The sequence below is a fragment of the Saccostrea echinata genome, unplaced genomic scaffold (genome assembly GCF_033153115.1).
Source record: "Saccostrea echinata isolate AGI-Se365-2 ecotype Australia unplaced genomic scaffold, CSIRO_AGI_Sech_v1 ptg000009l, whole genome shotgun sequence".
Lineage (NCBI taxonomy): Eukaryota > Metazoa > Mollusca > Bivalvia > Ostreida > Ostreidae > Saccostrea > Saccostrea echinata.
This window is the reverse complement of record NW_026889758.1, coordinates 46318133-46333767: the sequence shown is the minus strand read 5'-3', so window position 1 is coordinate 46333767 and position 15635 is coordinate 46318133. Positions and strand designations below refer to the sequence as shown.

General features: G+C 33.0%; 1 protein-coding gene across 1 annotated transcript in view; it reads left to right on the top strand.

Annotated features, from left to right (window-relative positions):
* The first annotated feature begins 207 nt into the window (after nt 1–207).
* LOC133182806 (DBH-like monooxygenase protein 2 homolog) overlaps nt 208–15635 on the top strand; it is a 32227-nt gene continuing 16799 nt past the window's right edge. The window contains exons 1-3 of the mRNA XM_061317650.1: nt 208–278; nt 5722–5911; nt 6461–6593. Coding sequence (XP_061173634.1) covers nt 208–278; nt 5722–5911; nt 6461–6593 — 394 coding nt within the window. The remainder of the gene's footprint in view (nt 279–5721; nt 5912–6460; nt 6594–15635) is intronic.

The following is a 15635-nucleotide window of genomic DNA, read 5'->3' as shown; positions in this document are numbered from 1 at the left end:
CAATCAATTCAATATCAATCAAGTCAACTGCTTGTCAATTACAAGCCAATGCACAAATTCAAATCCTGAATTTCAATTTACATGTGCAATAGGATAAACAATGGAATGAGCGTAAGAATATGTGTTGCACTCCTCCAGTTGCGTTGAGGTGCGACGGAATACGCCACTTGCAAGGGCCATGAATACTCGTGTCTACCACGAGTAAGAATGGAACTGCAACCGCCACCAATGGGGGTGCCAAGAACCATGGTGACGGCGGCAGTACCTCAACGCAAATGGTCACCGTCGACCAGGGCCTGCTCATTCACCAATACAACTTATAAAACAAGTGACTTATCAGTCAATTACTATTCAATGCATTAAAACAAAATATGAATTTAAATCGTCAACGGTCATTCACCTATTCCGTTATAATTGTTTTAAGAAATGTCTTGAAATGCAATTATGGACTTGTGAGAATAAAATAACTCCCCGTTTAATCTAAAATTGTGGATCCATACCTGCACTCTATTCCCTGTCCCGTTGGTTTATTTTATCGTATTACTTACCTACTAGGTTGTTACTCCTGTTACGCATTTTTATGGCTTTTATAAAAATTTAAACTATCTTTGCAAGTATTGGTTATAGTTGTACTAAAAAGTGTGGAGTGTATCAGACCCAAATTGAACAAAAACGAGATATTTACGTCACCTCTCAACTTAGAATACTTTTAAAAACAATATTTGTGCCCTTAACCCTCCCCCCCCCCCTTCTCATTTCCCCAGCTGCATAAATCATATTTCCTCTTCACAATTTATCAAACAACTATAATCCATAGTAAAATTAAAAAAAAAAATAAATCATTGAAATGAAAGAAAGTAAAAATATGTGAGCCTTGTAACAACTACTTAATGGATGCCTAAACATGTACATTTTATAGCCAGCGTTTCAAAGCTAAAATAACCCCCCTGCATGTTGGTGGCAAATGTGCTTTAGCGGTTGCTCCCCAATTGTAGTGAATGAGATTTAAATTTTGTATTCTACAAATAATAAAACATATGGGTATGATATGCCGTATCCAATACTGACTAAACCTGCTCGAAGTTTCTCTGAAAAAAGGATAAACACGTTTTATGACTGGTCATGGAAGTACTTGCAACTACATTCGAATCGTTAAACTGTTTTAATTAAAAATAACTGCCAAGGCTTATTAATTTAATCATCACCTATTAAGTGTTTTAAAGTACGAATAATTTTAGTTTTTATATAACCTCATGCCATAAGGGTAGTTAAACCTATTTCAAACAAAAGGAAGAATACTTTATATCGCTATTACTTAACGTAATGAAACTCTTTTGCGTTGAAGGTAGGAAACGTTGATTAATAGCTGAGGACAATGTGCTATAGCTATTGACTACACTATGAGATCGATCACTGCAGATTTTTAAGGGACATATATAAGAAAGAAGCCCTGGTGAAATACCTAGCTAAATGTTCGTTGCACCACGCTACGAAATTAAAATGCTAGCTCTCTTGTGTTAATTTTTTGTGGATATTTCCCGCTAAGTAGACTATTCTAATAATAAGTTTAATCATTTTCTTTCTGATAAATGTTATTTTGGAAGTCTAAATATTCCGAATACTTTGACTTGCTTTCTGAAGTGCAACCATCGGCATTACATTGTACCTTCGGCATACTTATTGTTCGTATCATTCAATTGTCACTAGCGTAAACAATATATGTAAACAACATGTTATGCCCCGAAAATGAATGGAGATTTATAAGTTTCTTGACTTTATTGCAAACAGCCGCAGTAAGTTATACAATTCGAGGTAATTGCGATACTAAGTGTTCTGAGTATTCAAAAAATATCTGTAAGGGAGTAGTTTTATCTCTGGGAAATTTAGGTATAATCGTGGACCATTGTATATTACACACAATTATACATATATTTGGTAAAAATAAACAGAATGATAAAATTAGTCTCAAGGCTTAAATCCCCATTAGACACTGACATAGGTACGCAATAAAATAGATAAACACAATAAAATATCCGAGAAAACAAATTCTTGAGTACGTTGCAACTCTTTGTCCATGGGTATGTGCGGTGGAAAAAAACTGGTATACTTTATAAGCCATACTTCTGGACATATCTTGGATATCCCTTAGCAGATTAGCTTAAAATTGAATGTCAGTGTACCTTTAAAAAAATTACCAGTTTATTTGAAATATGCCCCCCAACCCTTCACACAAAGACTCGCTTAACCAAATTATAATTTTCCCTAGAATGTAATCTAATAGCTGCGATTAATTGAAGCTGGATTAGGATCTATATCATTTGCCAATTCCACTTTTATATCTAGTATTAGCACAACTGCAACATTTCCTACTTGTTTCTTTTTTGCAAATCTTTAATTACTATTCTAATGAATTACTGGGGAAGTGATAAGGTCATGCTTTGATGGAAAGGAATGTTGTGCCCATTGCAGCTGTTGACTCACTGATAAAGCTGTCTTTAAAAAATAAAATTAAAAATGTTGACCTATTTTTGGTAATGTACCTGAAAATAAATAATCATGGTAACATGATCTGTAATCACTGTCAATTACTTAAGGTTTTTTATGTACTTACTCCCTTTTGTACCAATATAATTTGCTCCTTGCTTGTGTCTGAACCCTGCAAATTTGCCTACCTATTCTAATGCATATGAAGAATACTTTTCCACAGCTTTGCTGCAGTTTGACTGCTCACTGTGAGACAAATGCTTGCAAAATTAATAAGAAATGTTTTCATCCTATTTCAATAAACTGTGATTTTGCCTTCATTAGTTGGATTTTTATGCAGAAATTGACCATGTGGACCAAATGAGCTCCCATATGTTGTGTAACATAATATACAAGTTAACTCCCATCCCATTATGTAATAGGAAAATCAGTTCATACAATATCATCCATAAAACCTTACACCTTTTTGTTTTCTTTAAAAAAAAAAAAAAAAAAAAAAAAAAAAAAAAAAAAAAAAGGGAAAAGATAACAAACAGTACTGTTCCAAACCTTTTCAAAAGACCAACAAACAAATGAAATGATACAAGTCTGCAAATAGAGCATAACACTTAAACAATTTAATAAACCTCCTCTCAGTACACACAGTACTTTGATTACTTAAAAAAGTGAAAGTGCACAAATTCTCGTGAATGCTTTCTCCGATTTAAAGACGATTACATTTTGTAAAATGCGAATCAATATACCTCCTTCGAGCTCGATAAATCTATGTAGAAAACAAACTAAAATCCTTCTAGTAAGCCCAGCTTCTGAGAATATTCCGTGTTTTATGAAATTATCCCCCCCCCCCCCCCCATTATAGCTATGATGGACTCGAAGTTTAACATTTCGCTCCTAAAAATAATAACTCAAGTTACACAATCATTTGACCCCCAAACTGATCTTAATATATTCCTGTTACCTGTAAAGTCTCACAAATTACAATATCGCGTAAAATCAATTCAATTTACGAAAAAGTCCAATCAGGCCAAATCCAAAGTCAAACTTCGCCATCGATACGTCTAATTTGCTTTGAAACTACAAACCTCAATAGTTATACTAAAAATCCAACTTATTTGATTTAAAAAATTTAAAACATTGCCACAATTTAACTCCCAAAAATTTTCCATGACCTTACCGTTTAATCGATTCTTCCAGAAAGGAGGTAGAAAAGAACTTAATATTATTAGACTATATACAAATGGACCTAAATTATCCGGAATGATAGCTTGTGACTAAGGGTGAAAATTTATATTTATCCGAATGTACGTAACTTATCCGGAATAGATAAATATTACAAGGGTTACTGAAATAAACTCACTTATCCGAGACCAGGCTCGTATAAGTGGTAGTAGTTTTAATTTACTCCTTACATTAGTTTTTCACTAACCATAATGATCACTTGATTGAGATCTCTAGCTTTAGCATTTATCTTTGATGAAAATATCTTGAAATGGTCGATGATATCTGCATTATTTGCCCCTATGTGTAGCTTAATCCATATTTTGACTGAAAATTACTAGTAAACAACGAGAATTCGGAAACAAGTTACAAAACTTGTACTAATCCATGTCCTTAATATTTGATACGGATGTAGATGACAGTCCCTTACTAGGTAGCACAAAATAAATACATGTACGGGTGTAGGCGGTTGTTAATAATACCTGACAAACAGGTTCAGTAGAGCAGAAAATTGCCGATGTCGACATATACCAGGTAAATTTTGCTCTTGGGACTGTGAATATACGTCGAGATAACCCAGGTTGTCGACATTACCGAGGTCGACATATCAGAGTTTTTGCAAATCTTTTATATAGTAAATCCTGCCGGGACCGCGGAAGGATGTCGACATATCCCAGGTTGTCGACATATCCGATGTCGAGATACCGAAGTTTACCTGTACGGGTGTAGGCGGTTGTTAATAATACAGGGAAATAGAGTATGATATTACTCTTGTATGTACCATTTGAATCAGAAAATTTTAAAATGTACGTGGAATATACGGTAAGTAGTTTTATACTCCTCACGTAAGTTTGTCACTAAATACATACGATGAATGGTTCTGAGTCAAAAGATTCTAGGAAACCACGGTGACCACTCGATTTCCTGCTATTTCATTTCATATTTCATATTTCATATCATTAGCATTTTGAAGCACAAGATTATTTTTTTGTTGAATCTGTCAATTATCGTATACACCTTCCTATGTTGTGAATTATTTTAATAAATCCTAATTAAAAATCTTGAAATGATCGTTTCCAACAGGTGTACTTAGTTTAAACCATATTTTATCTGAAAATAAATTACTAGCAAAGAAAAGAGTGTTTTAAATTTAAATTTAAATCTGTTTAAAAAAAATATATGTTCTAAATCGATTTTTTTCGTTTTATGAGGCGATATATTAAAATTTTGTTTCACTATTTTTCATTCATAACTTTAAACCCTTTTAACTTCAAAATATTTGATCTAAAAGATATTTCAAAACATTATCAAAATCTTTACAATTTTTTCTTTAAAACTACAGCATTTTAAGATGATATTATCACCGATTTTGCACCATTTATTTTTTATTCAAGCTAAAGGAAAATACAGCTGATGTATGTTGAGACATTTCTCAATGATCTTTTCGGGAAAATTGTCAAATAATTATTATATTAGGCAACACACAAGGATATTAGTAAGCAAATGCTTAATGACTATTTATCACTGATAGACTGCGTTTGACCCATGTGACATCCCTACAATGAATATAGGTGTGGTGAATGACCACGCTTACAAGTGTATGTTTCAAATGAAATCCATTTTAATATTCTCTCTCTGCAGGAATTCATTTCCATTTAGGTATTCTCACAATGCTTACGCATTAATTCCATCCCATGCGCTATTATAGAGTAAAGGTTGCCCCTTGCAGAAATTCCCCGGGGAAGACTTACAATAAAGCAAACATTCCCCCAGGTCATTTACAATACAGCAAATCTTCGGAAGACTATATTGCGACCCCCAAAGAATTTCCCCATTATATTGCATTCCTTCCTATTATAGATTACTCTTCCATGAAGAGGGCAGATATAAATTCTGATCGCATCCAGGTACATGCAGTAAATTGAAATTTTTGAAGATTTTTTTTTTTAATCTTGACAAAGATAATACAGTGTACCTAATACTTTGCTATTTTCATCTTGAACACGTTTCTTTTTGCAGTTCCTTTCTCGTTTTGCTGGTTGTCAATTTTGCTGATGGTTATGGTTCGTTTCGCGACAAAATTCCAAATGGTCGAAATGTTCCTCATCCATGTGATCCGACAACAACATGGGGAGGTGTTGGACACGAGGCACAGGGTGGGGGAGGCAAACGAAATCCATTTGGTCTGGACTTCAACAGAGAAGGAAATGTAAACGTTTAATATGATAACTCCTACAAAAATATACATATATATCAAATATTAACGGAATATATGCCTTCGCTTACATTTCATCTTGAAATCTACATTAGCGCTAAACTGTTCAGCAAAGCAGCGTTGATGGGACTGTATATGTAATCAGCATTTGGGCAAATGACACCCTCTTAGTTTATCTTAAAAAAAGAAAAGAAAAAGGAAAGTAGAAATGAAAATACATGCACAGTACATATATCTATTAATATCATTAATTATATCGATCAGCTGTTTTGATCTGTGACTTTTTTCTAATTCCGTTAATTAAAATATATGACTATGAAATCTGATGATAATATTGAGACGTAGATGAACAGAGAAACACCGATAAATCTTCTGCGGACATTTTATGGCATTCGTACAACTTCTTCGGCGCATTAAGTGATATAAAGCTTGAAATCTCTATTCAGCTTAGCTGGAAAATGGCAGTTTCTCTTTGAATTTAAATGTATTTTTCCTCAATCAGAAAAAGGGGGTGACATTTTTTTCTCTCTTTTTTTCCTCAAGACATGGACTTCTGTACTTTGTCAAAAGGATTCGGATGGCGATGGTAAGACCAATGGGCAAGAATTGGGAGATCCAGATTGCGAGTGGACACTAAACAATATACCAAAATCAGTAGTGGGGCTGTCCCACCCTGGTAAGTCTAGGGAACGTCAAAATGACTTTATATCAATGCTTTTGGTTTATTTGATTAAAAGAAAAATATCAAGTAAATACAAGAGGTAAAAAGGAATATAATTTTAAAACTATATCCCATCACTATTGCACAGCTCTATACTAGCAATGGAGGTATACCATCGTGGTACAGTAGAAAAAAAAATCAGAATTATATATATATATATATATATATATATATATATATATATATATATATATATATATATATATATATATATAGATATATATATATATATAGTTCTGAGATATATATATATATATATATATATATATATATATATATATATATATATATATATATATATATATATATACAAACTTGAAACATTCACAGTGTCCTGTTTTTATATAGATAAAATTAAAAAAAAGAAAGGCAACACAGGTTAAAACGTTAGCGCTTTCATTATTATTTTCTGACGTTTTACAAATACATAATAACGTTTTCTTGACTGTAATGTCTAACAAAACTATTAATACTTTAAAAATCATTATCTATAATTGAATCTGACAGCTAGCTATAAAATGCTTGCAGTAGGTTCACACTTTTGAAACCAAATCCAACATGTGTTAATATTACTAATTGAGAACATGGGAAGGTTATACTCTGTGTGAAAGTTTTGTCAGAAATCAAGTTAAATCAAACTGTTAAGACTGGGTTTAAATTTTTGAATGAAATGTTTTTCTTTTTCTCTTCTTTCAATTATATTGTCTCTAAAAAGTTTTTAAAAAGGAAATACTTTAAATTGTCCGTGTCCGCATATATCTATATGTTCGCTGAGTTTCATCTTGCGGTACTCGGGGACTTGAATGTGTTGTTTATGCACCCGGATTCTGGCTCTCAATGTTGTCCCCGTTTCACCTATGTAGAATTGGTAAAACTTTTCTGCGCTTTCATTGATTTTAAACAAGCTTTTGATACGGTTTGGAGATTTGGATTGTGGCATAAGCTATTTAAGAGTGGGGTTAGTGGAAAATGTATTAACTACATCAAAAATATGTATATAGGAATTAAATCTATGATAAATCTGAATGGCACAATCACAGATTATTTTAACTGTAATGTTGGTGTTCGCCAAGGGTGAAAATCTATCCCCTTTTTTATTTTCCTTATATATTAATGACCTGGAAGAGTTTCTCTCGGACAGAAATATTATTGGTTTACAAAGCATAACTGACGCTACTGAAGAAGAATTATATGTGTATCAGTAGTATAGTGGGGGACATTTCGTGCTAATTTGAGGAGCTACCAAATTTGAGGATCCTATGATAGATCAAGTGTATTATACCAGGATAACAAGATAAGGAAGCCAAAAATCGGATATGAATAGATCAATAAAACGAGAGTTTTAATCCTTTTAACAATTTATTCCGTTCATCAATACATAGAATTAATATTTACATATTAAAATACTTTTACACCTGGTATTTTTAGGGACCATTTCGACAGATGTCGTGCAATGTTAAATCGTCGGGGTTTATAAGAACAAGTTTCATTGAATTAATTTATAAATATGTATTCTAAGAGTATGTATGAAGGGTAATAAAGTAAGGGGAAAATATATTTTCTATATGTTCTGATATGAGGAGGCAAATTTGATATTTTCTTTGTAAAAGAATGAACACAAAAGATTCTACCCAATAGCTCTGGATTAATATAATGCAATGAAAAAGATTGTTAGATTTTTAGGTGATGATACAATAATTAACGTTCCTTATGAGGATCGTAAGGGAGAATGGATGTTAAGGGCTGTGGACAGATGTCGTATTCAGAGACGGATCGATAATCTATCACAAATCCTCGAACCAATACTTGAGAAACATTTAGTTTCATATAGATTAAGATACTCGTTCAAACGTTTAACGATAAAACAATATTAAATTGAACTATATAGAATTCAGTCCCATTACAAATGAAATAAATAAAAGTCAGAACAGACCCCAATATATTATATATAATTAAGAAGAGTTTTCCATTTAAGGTATATCTAAAATACATGCTAGATTAAAAATATGTAAAAGATGTGTATCAATGCAGTAAACATGATTCGGAAGGGATTAATGTTCATGAGTAAAGTGTGATTGTATTTTATTATTTCACATCCTTGTTTGATTAAAATCAAACTTAATTATTACACGTTTCATTTGACAAACTTCCGTTTGGTCATTATTATACATGTATAAGATGTAGTCACTTGATCGTTATAAACCAATCGGAAAAATATTTGGAAATGAAAGTGTTCCGATTTAAGATCTTTAAGTTTCTATTTAAATATATGTACATTCATTAAGCTAAGAACTTATCAAAACATGTCTTCTACACCGAAGAGTCTACATCTAAGAAACGAGTGATACATTCTAGCGTGTATATTAAGCAATGGCGAACGTAGAGTTGACGTACGAGAATGGAAATAACGGAAAATCGTCAGTTCCCTTCCAAGAAAGGCATCAGTTTAAACTTGCAGCTATTTAAAAGTCTAACGCTTGCAATTGATATGGTCCACGCAGCCTTGAACAAGAAAGATCTCCACTATCACATCCGTGCTAATATTTTCTTGACGGTAAAAGGAGACTACCAGAACTGTTGAAACGACTACTTACGAAATGTGTCAAATATTCTTTTTATGTGAAAACTGTACAAATCGTGTGTGACAATCATACCTTTTTATGTTTTGTAAACCTAATTTTTTTACTTTGTGTGTAAATTCGTATTAAGTATATGTAATCTAATAAATATATGTATCAAACACAAGTCCATGATTTTTGTTACATCATCATAACTCACCACCGGAATGCGAATAAATTACAAGCCGATTGTTGACAAAGCGTTGTGTATCAAGCAAATGGCGAAATTTGATCTGAAAGTTTTTTAAAACGTCAGTAGATTTGTAGTATGAAGTCTTCTACAAAGTACCATCTAGATATAAAGATCTGGACATTAATATATGTACATGATAAATTAATGAATGCAAAAACAAGAAAGTATAAATCAATAAATAGTTAGTGCAATAAGGATTTTCATAAATGTAAATTGCGGAGTAGAACTTTATTAAAACACTCTCTCTTCCCTCCTCGTCTTTGCTGCGTTGCGTATACTCCCAGTCACCGAACGATGTCGATCACGAACCAAAACCTTGCTATCTAATAGATGGTTATTTGAATGAATTAAGCATGCTGTTTTGCCCCTATCGAATCAATAAGAGCACCGGAACTGGTGATGAAAAACTGAATCAAAATGTGTGTAATATCCAAAAATCTTTAAATATATTTTCATGTTCGTGAAACTCGTGGAAAGGTTATCATGTATATACATATGTAATTAACAATTAAATAAAATGATTATTCATGTTCATTGTTGTGTAGCTTAATTATGATTCATTTAGGATATATAAGGTACTCACTGGGTAGTGTCTATAACTATATTTGAAAGATGAAACGTTGTTTACCAAGGAGATATGAATTGTGTTATCAAATTCGCACAAAATCGCATGGGCGATATGATGCACGTACATTTCCAAGTGTGAAATTTCATATAAAAATAATAGGAGGCAAATGTTTGAACTTTTCAAATAGATAGATAAATTGCAATGGGATTATGCGACGATTTTAATATCGGTTAATTTTTAAGACTCATCTTTATATAAACATGATAAAGAAAAGGGGAGGATGGTGTGTTTGTGTGTGTGTGTGTGGGGGGGGGATATAACTTTTAAAAACTCTCTGTTACTTTCAATTAAATTTATCTGCAGAATAAAATATATTTTATTTATATTCTACATGTATATGAGAAGTACAAGTCTTGGTACGACCAAATGAAGTTAGTATTGAAATCTCAAGACGTGGAAGGTTCGCAGACAAGGGAAGAATTGTATTATCGCTCCACGTATGATATGCACAAGAATCTGTTCTCTACAAAATTAGAGGCGCTATCAAATAAAGACGTAGTTTTTTTTTTAAAACTCTTTTCTTCATAGGATGACGAAGATAGAAAAGCATCCAAATATATTTATTTTCTTTGTATGACGTCACATTTGTCGATCACGGAAATGATCTATTCGGGATCTGCCCATTTGTTCACGCCACGGACTTTCTTTCGTATAGTTGAAACGAGTAAGGGCCCCGACACCTTGAAAATATGGATGGAGACAGGAAAGAGTTAGTAAGCCAATCGTATAAAGATTCGAGGTTTAAAAACTGGTGTTTTATATACGAATTGAGAGATCGGGTCCTAGAAGAAACATTTAGGAGAGATATGCATGATCTGTACGAATATGATATGGCGATCATTCAATATATCATTTGGAGATATTACCTTCAATCTTCAGGGGAAATAATAGCGAAGGGATATATGAGATTAAGAAAAAGGAGGAATAGGGGCACAGTTTGGAAATTTTTTGCACCATTGTGGATGTTTGAGGTAGAAATATACCAGGAGCGCTATTGCAATGGTCATACAATCATGAAACAGTATCTCAGATCAGGAGACAGAGACGATGACTGTTGTCATGTTGAACTTGGAAACTTCTACGAACACTGTTCACGTGTATGGATCCCTAAATGGGTCATCAAGAAAAGGTCTATTCAAATTGATAATTGTTTTATCTGTTTGAAAGACAATACAAAAAGTTCCTGGATTTGTCAACGCTGTCATCAATATCCCTGCTGTCTACAATGTAAGAAATACATGCAAATCATAAGAATTCAATCCTGCCCCGTTTGCCGCTATCGTAGTGAATAAACACAAACTAACCCTCTTTACCACTAATCCGGATAATCCTTCTTTTGTCTTTCTCTTGCTTTCGGACAGCAAAAGAATATGTTGTTTGAACGCCCCACACAGATATTATACTACTTCTGATGTACCATTACCGAAGAGGTTAGCGTAATAATATATGACAAATTTCCACAGGTTGTACTTTACATGAAACACTATGAATTGTCGAGCTCAAATCGTGTGTACACATAAGCTTCTTGCCGATTTAATCCACGCCAAGCAAACATTTCGGGTGTTGACTACTGACAGATGCGGAGGAGAGGATGACATTTTTTTTTCTTTTCCTACTGCGGATCCTGTAGAATTTTCGATTCATTTGAAAATACCCTGAGAACCATCACGAGAGATTCCAACAAATCTGATTAACAATGGATCTTAACATTTATGTAACACAGTTCTCCCATCTAGTCAGAAACTTCAAAATGAAAAATATGAAGATAAAACGAACAGTGTTTGAACATTTTTGTATATTTTTCTCTTTGGCAGACAATAAGATGAAGATCCATAAAGCGTATATTATTTTATTTTAAGTATCAGTTTTCATTCGAACGAACGACTCGTCTACAGGTTTGTAGAGAGTCTTTTTCAATAATGTTGACATTTATTCTTATTTGTATTCACTATGACCTTTAAAATTTCAGTCATCAGTTTGATGGATATTGAAAGTGGAAGTGGATGAAGGAACGTTTTCTGCTTTATTATTTTATTCAAGATATTTTTAAAATATAAAATGAAAACAAAAAATTAAAAAAATAAACACTGGAAAGAAATAAACTAGATATAAAGATGTGGTAAATAAATAATAATAATTAAAAAAAAAAAAACCCACGCATTTTGCGTGTGAAAATCTGATGTATTCATTTAAAAACATCACAAAATAAACACTGGAAAGAAATAAACTAGATATAAAGATGTGGTAAATAAATAATAATAATAATAAAAAAAAACCCACGCATTTTGCGTGTGAAAATCTGATGTATTCATTTAAAAACATCAAAAAATCAATGCATAAATAAGAAAAAAAAATGAATCCAAGCTTATTGACTTTGTATTGCCATTTCTTTTTTACAGTCTCTCGGTTTTACAACAATGTTTACGGCGAATGTCTCCACGTTATCTTCTTCTTTAGAAGTTGCTTTCGGGTCTTCATTCAGATATGTTTGAGTTTTAATTTCACTCATCACTTTCTCTAAATGACACCATTTTGTGAGTCCTCTCTTTGCGACTTTTTCATTAACTTGTCGTCCTGAACATGACACGACAACCAGCAACGATTACCGTGCCAGTTACATCCGTGAAACTGGACATACGGCGTTTTTAGCGACGTCATAGCCCTCAACCGGAAAGCGTCCGATTTTCTTTTTCTTTTCCAAATATCAGCTGCTTGTGAGGAATGGTGTGCTGACCATTGTGGTTCAGCCAGTCCATCAAACAATAAGCAAGAGAGTAACGATCGCGTTCTGGTGGTTTCAATTTACTTTCTACTCGACGAGACACGAAAGAACCCACAAGCATTTTTTCTCAAAGCACTGATACATTGATTGGCATCTAAATCAATTATTGTACTACAACTTCTTTTTTTAGAGGTTGGGATTTCATCTAAATGTTTAAACATGATTCTAAATCCCTTGAATTAGGTTTTGCTTTTATCGTATCCATATACGTCGTTGGCCTGAACAAAAGATGCAAAACTAGCCCCTCCTTTCTACTGTCAAAAACTACCCCTCTTTTCTACTGTCAATCTGCATGCAAGACCGACTCCGAAATGCTGCATGTAAAGAATCGAAAGAACGTCCTGTGCGGAAGATTCGACTTTAAAGGTTATTGTACCAAACCAGGAAATCGGGACAGTATGTCATATTTTTTTCCTCCCACACTCCGTAACAAAGGGTGTATTTTTCGTAATATTTGGACATTTTAAAGAGGGAAAAATAACTTCATGTAGAGGAAGGTTGAAGTAGTTAAATTTTTCAATAGACACTAAACATTTAATAAAGGAAAAAGCTGTTACATTCCTGCCCGTCGAAAGGACACAAAAACCCCGAATAATTGAAGGTGGAACTCAGATACTGAGTAGTATTTTAAAAATGTAAACACAGGAGTACATACGCAGGCATAAGCATTATTTTATTTTTACGGTTAATAAGCCATGATATTTCAAACCTAGCGCGAGATCCTTGACGAGTTAGCTTTTGAATAAATTAATGTCATATGCGGCCTAACTGAAAGGAATGCGAATGATTTGTTTCGGTATTCTTTCGTTTTCAACTTTAATTTTCTGAGTATTTTCTCCCTTTATCAATCATTTTTTTAATCTTCGTCGTCATGTTCAAGGCATTCAGCCATGACTTTGTTCACATTGTCGACGAAAACAGGGTATCAAGGGCCTCGAACACGTAGATAATTTCTGCTTTTGCACTATTAGCTATCATTGTCATGTATTAGAGCATGATCCTGACCAAAGTGTTGTTAACTGGTTTTATGGTATAACTTGGATCGGTGTATCCATCTATGTTAGAACAGACGTCAACAGTGATGGGAATATGAGTATCTGTTTGTTGCTTAGATCCAGAGCTTTATTGTTTATAGATCCTAGCATACTCTCAAAGTCAAACACTAAAAAACACTAGTATATTCTTTCGTTCTCGGGAACGTATACACCGAATTGATTTAATCTATCAAATACAGACATTGGGGAATACTGAAACACACCTTCATATTTTTCCTTCCTTTTTTTTTTTTTTTTGGTCCGAACACACTGATGTTGTTTCATATTTTTTTTATAATAATTGAAATGATGATAAATATGTTTGCACTGGAATTTAATTTGGTATTAGAATTAAAATTCGAGATGTAAGACAGATGATTTCGAATAGATTTAATTTAAACCTGCTTGAAAATTTACCTAGCGATTTGTAGACAGACTGTGTCGATTGTTCAGAGAAAAGACATTTACGTTAAAATTGAAGCATGTTTCATATCAAACGAATTTCTTTTGAGGTAATGCATCGTAAAAGTTTTAGTTTTTTTTGGTGAGCTTTTTAAAAAAAAAAATAAGGCACAATGTTGAATCAAATTATTTACACGAGATTCTGAGTCACTGTGATAGTAGCTTTGAGGAAGCACTATACATCGTAACGCACAAGATTAAATATCTGTATATCCTCGACCTTTCTGGTCCTTTGTCAACTTAACAATGGATTTTGATCGACTAATGTTGTGAAGTAGAATTACGTCCGTATTTTCAAATACAAGATTAAGTTGATTTATGAAAGTGCGTGCATTGGTTACTAAATATGGCTTCCATTTTATGTAATTAGAATTATTAAGTCGTCGCATGTGCTACTGCAGGCAATTTATGTTCGCGCCGCGACACTTAAAAAGTCTCTGAAAAATCCTTGATTATGATGGGGTTTGAAATACCTATATTCTTTTGTTTCACTTTGTAACAATACGTGTTCAAATTCTGAATTTAATCTGAACGCTCTACTTTGACTATAATTCATGTTGTTTGCTGCTGGCATGCTTTCCCCAACAGAAAACAATATCTTTGGAGAAATTATACACACTACAAACATTTCCCTCTTGGTGACGTCTTAAAATGATCGGGACAATAAGTTTTTTATATATATATATATCCTTCAATTTATCATCAACGCTTCCACCTTCTTCCAACAAAGGAATCCCGTTCCCCCATGGTATGACTTGCAACTGTCCCCTCTCTCCTACTTGAAAATGTTCATTCATCTGGTGAACAGAGTCCAGTCAAATCTCTTATTACAAGTTCTACATGTACAACGTTTAATCGGTTCTTGAATCATCGAAAAAAAAAATAGAATTCAAAAAAATAAATGAAAAGTTAAACTTCTTTCTTAAATATTTCAATGTATGAAGAAAGAGCTTCAAATTTTTAAATACTGTAAATTCCTAAATATACGCGAGGAATAAATTATCGCGTAATTACGCGAGAAGCACCACTCGCGAAATAAAATTACCCACTTTTATTTTTATGGTGCTTTAATGTATGTAAACTCTCTAGATAAATCACCCATTCGCGAATTATTGTTCTCGCGATTTGACGCCCTTGGACCATTTCGCGATATTAAGTACTCGCGTAAAATAAGGAATCTACACTATGGTAAGTTGGAAAATAAATATACGAAGCATAGCTCATTTATAAAATTTGAAAATAAAATAAAACAAATGTCTAACTCACTTTGATTTTCAGCT